A 2,470-nucleotide genomic window follows, 5' to 3' on the forward strand; every position below is an offset into this window, starting at 1 on the left:
ACGTGAAACCTTCAGTAAAGCCTTGCTGGGTGTTCCCGGGGTAGATGGTGCTCAAGGGTAAAGTTAACTATCTGTTTATCGTGAACTATTGAGGTTACCGGACAGAACTATCAAATTCTGAACCAAGTCAACAGATTTTACTAGAATCTGCTGGTTGGGTAGTAACTGTTTATCTTGTTTTGCAGAGCATGCAGATCTTTGTTAAAACCCTGACTGGCAAGACCATCACCCTTGAGGTTGAGCCCAGTGACACCATTGAAAATGTCAAGGCCAAGATTCAGGATAAGGAAGGAATCCCACCTGACCAGCAGCGTTTGATCTTTGCAGGCAAGCAACTGGAAGAAGGACGCACTCTGTCTGACTACAACATCCAAAAAGAATCTACCCTGCACTTAGTTTTGCGGCTGAGGGGAGGCATGCAGATCTTTGTGAAAACCTTGACCGGCAAGACCATCACCCTGGAAGTGGAGCCCAGTGACACCATTGAGAATGTAAAGGCCAAGATTCAAGATAAAGAAGGAATTCCACCTGATCAGCAACGTTTGATCTTTGCAGGCAAGCAACTGGAAGATGGCCGTACCCTTTCTGACTACAACATCCAGAAAGAATCTACCCTGCACTTAGTGTTGCGGCTGAGGGGAGGCATGCAGATCTTTGTGAAAACCTTGACCGGCAAGACCATCACCCTGGAAGTGGAGCCGAGTGACACCATTGAAAATGTCAAGGCCAAGATTCAAGATAAAGAAGGAATCCCACCTGATCAGCAGCGTCTGATCTTTGCAGGAAAACAGTTGGAAGATGGTCGCACCCTATCCGACTACAACATCCAGAAAGAATCTACCCTGCACTTAGTGCTGCGTCTGAGGGGAGGCATGCAGATCTTTGTGAAAACCTTGACTGGCAAGACCATCACCCTGGAAGTGGAGCCGAGTGACACCATTGAAAATGTCAAGGCCAAGATTCAAGATAAAGAAGGAATCCCACCTGATCAGCAGCGTCTGATCTTTGCAGGAAAACAGTTGGAAGATGGTCGCACCCTGTCAGACTACAACATCCAGAAAGAATCTACCCTGCACTTGGTTCTTCGTTTGAGGGGGGGCAATTGTTAAACTGTTGTAATTGGCTTTTTTTGTGGGTAGTGTTCTTGCCTCTAGTGTAAAATGTTGATTAAAGTGTCTTCCCATGTCATTCAAAATAAAATTGTTGCAAGCTTATTGTATGGTTGCAAGTTCTTTGAATGGAAGGAAAGCTAAAATAGAGCTAATTGAAGATTAAATCATACAAATAGTGCTATTGGACAGGGTTGGGACTTCATCCTCTTGCAATACAAATTCGTTTTAACAAATTTATTTTTGCGATGTCTACTGAACCTGGCATTTTTGCTTATATTTTTTTGCAGTCATTGGTTCTAATTTGCCTCAATATGTTGCTAGGCTGTTGAAGGGGTTGAACTGCAGATGTTATTGGGGCAATGGATTGAAGACCAGAGTATATGGCAGAAGTGTCATTGTTGGACATGTCTCTGACTGGAACCAGCTAAAGGTGATTTGAATTTGCTAGACACTGCTGGCAGCCCTATTGCTTTATTTTGCTTTGAACTTGCCAATTCATCAGATCCTTGTCTAGTTTGTACCCTGACTTTAAATCCATTTCCTTTTCCAAAAGCAATTGCTTTAATTTTTCAGACAGTTTGCTATTGCAAGAAACCTCAGTTTCAAGATGGAATGTAACTTGGGTGATTTTGCTTGTTGGCTGAGACGTGTACAGTATGATGTGTTGGGTACTTGGCTTAAACCATATTTTGTTGCACTTTTTAGCCTTTACAAAGAGTCTACCTACTTGTTAGCTAGAAGATTTTGTTTTCTCAAAGAATAAGTGTACTGCTGGGGAAGTCGGTCTTTTCTAGTCTGTGTAGGAAGGAACTACAGAGACACAATGCTGAAGTAACTCAGCAGGACAGGCAGAATCTGGAGAGATGGAATGGGTCACATTTCAGGTCAAGACCCTTCAGACTGGCTGAAGGACCTGTTGACGCACAATATTCCTAATCTAAAACTAAAAAGATGTTTCCACTTGTGGGAGAGTCTAGGACTAGAGCTCAAAATAAAAGGACGTCTATAACACCCTTCCGAATTTGGCAGAAAGTTTCCGCTTATTTCATTTCCGCCATTCCGATTAAGCCTCGCATTTTTCTGCAAAACAGTCAGTAATTGCAATTTGTCAATGAGGTTGCTTGGGGTTCCGCGAGAAATTTCCACCCCACCGGCCCTGAAAGTCTCAAATGTGGCACCTAGGCTGGGCAAGGCAGCCAATCTCAACCTCATCGGGACTTCCATGGCCCGATCGGTGGGTTGAATTTGCAACCTGTGACCGGGGCTCTGGAACTCCAGCCCAGTTGGAGCCAGCACATCTATCCCCATAGCCGTCTTCCTTGGCCAGCTGGATAAACCAGCAAAGCCCTGTGGAACCA

At 44.3% G+C, this 2,470-nt stretch overlaps 1 protein-coding gene across 1 annotated transcript; it reads left to right on the forward strand.

Moving 5' to 3' along the window:
• The first annotated feature begins 281 nt into the window (after positions 1 to 281).
• On the forward strand, positions 282 to 1,214 carry LOC144605874 (polyubiquitin-B). Its single transcript, XM_078421504.1, has one exon. It carries the CDS (start codon positions 417 to 419, stop codon positions 1,107 to 1,109), a length of 693 nt encoding a protein of 230 aa, XP_078277630.1. The 5' UTR covers positions 282 to 416; the 3' UTR covers positions 1,110 to 1,214.
• The last annotated feature ends 1,256 nt before the right edge of the window (positions 1,215 to 2,470 follow it).

Source organism: Rhinoraja longicauda, chromosome 25, assembly GCF_053455715.1.
Source record: "Rhinoraja longicauda isolate Sanriku21f chromosome 25, sRhiLon1.1, whole genome shotgun sequence".
In the NCBI taxonomy this organism is placed as follows: domain Eukaryota; kingdom Metazoa; phylum Chordata; class Chondrichthyes; order Rajiformes; family Arhynchobatidae; genus Rhinoraja; species Rhinoraja longicauda.

Excerpts from the sequence above, each read along its gene's own strand:
- LOC144605874 (XM_078421504.1), top strand. The coding sequence starts at position 417 with ATGCAGATCTTTGTGAAAACCTTGACCGGCAAGACCATCACCCTGGAA.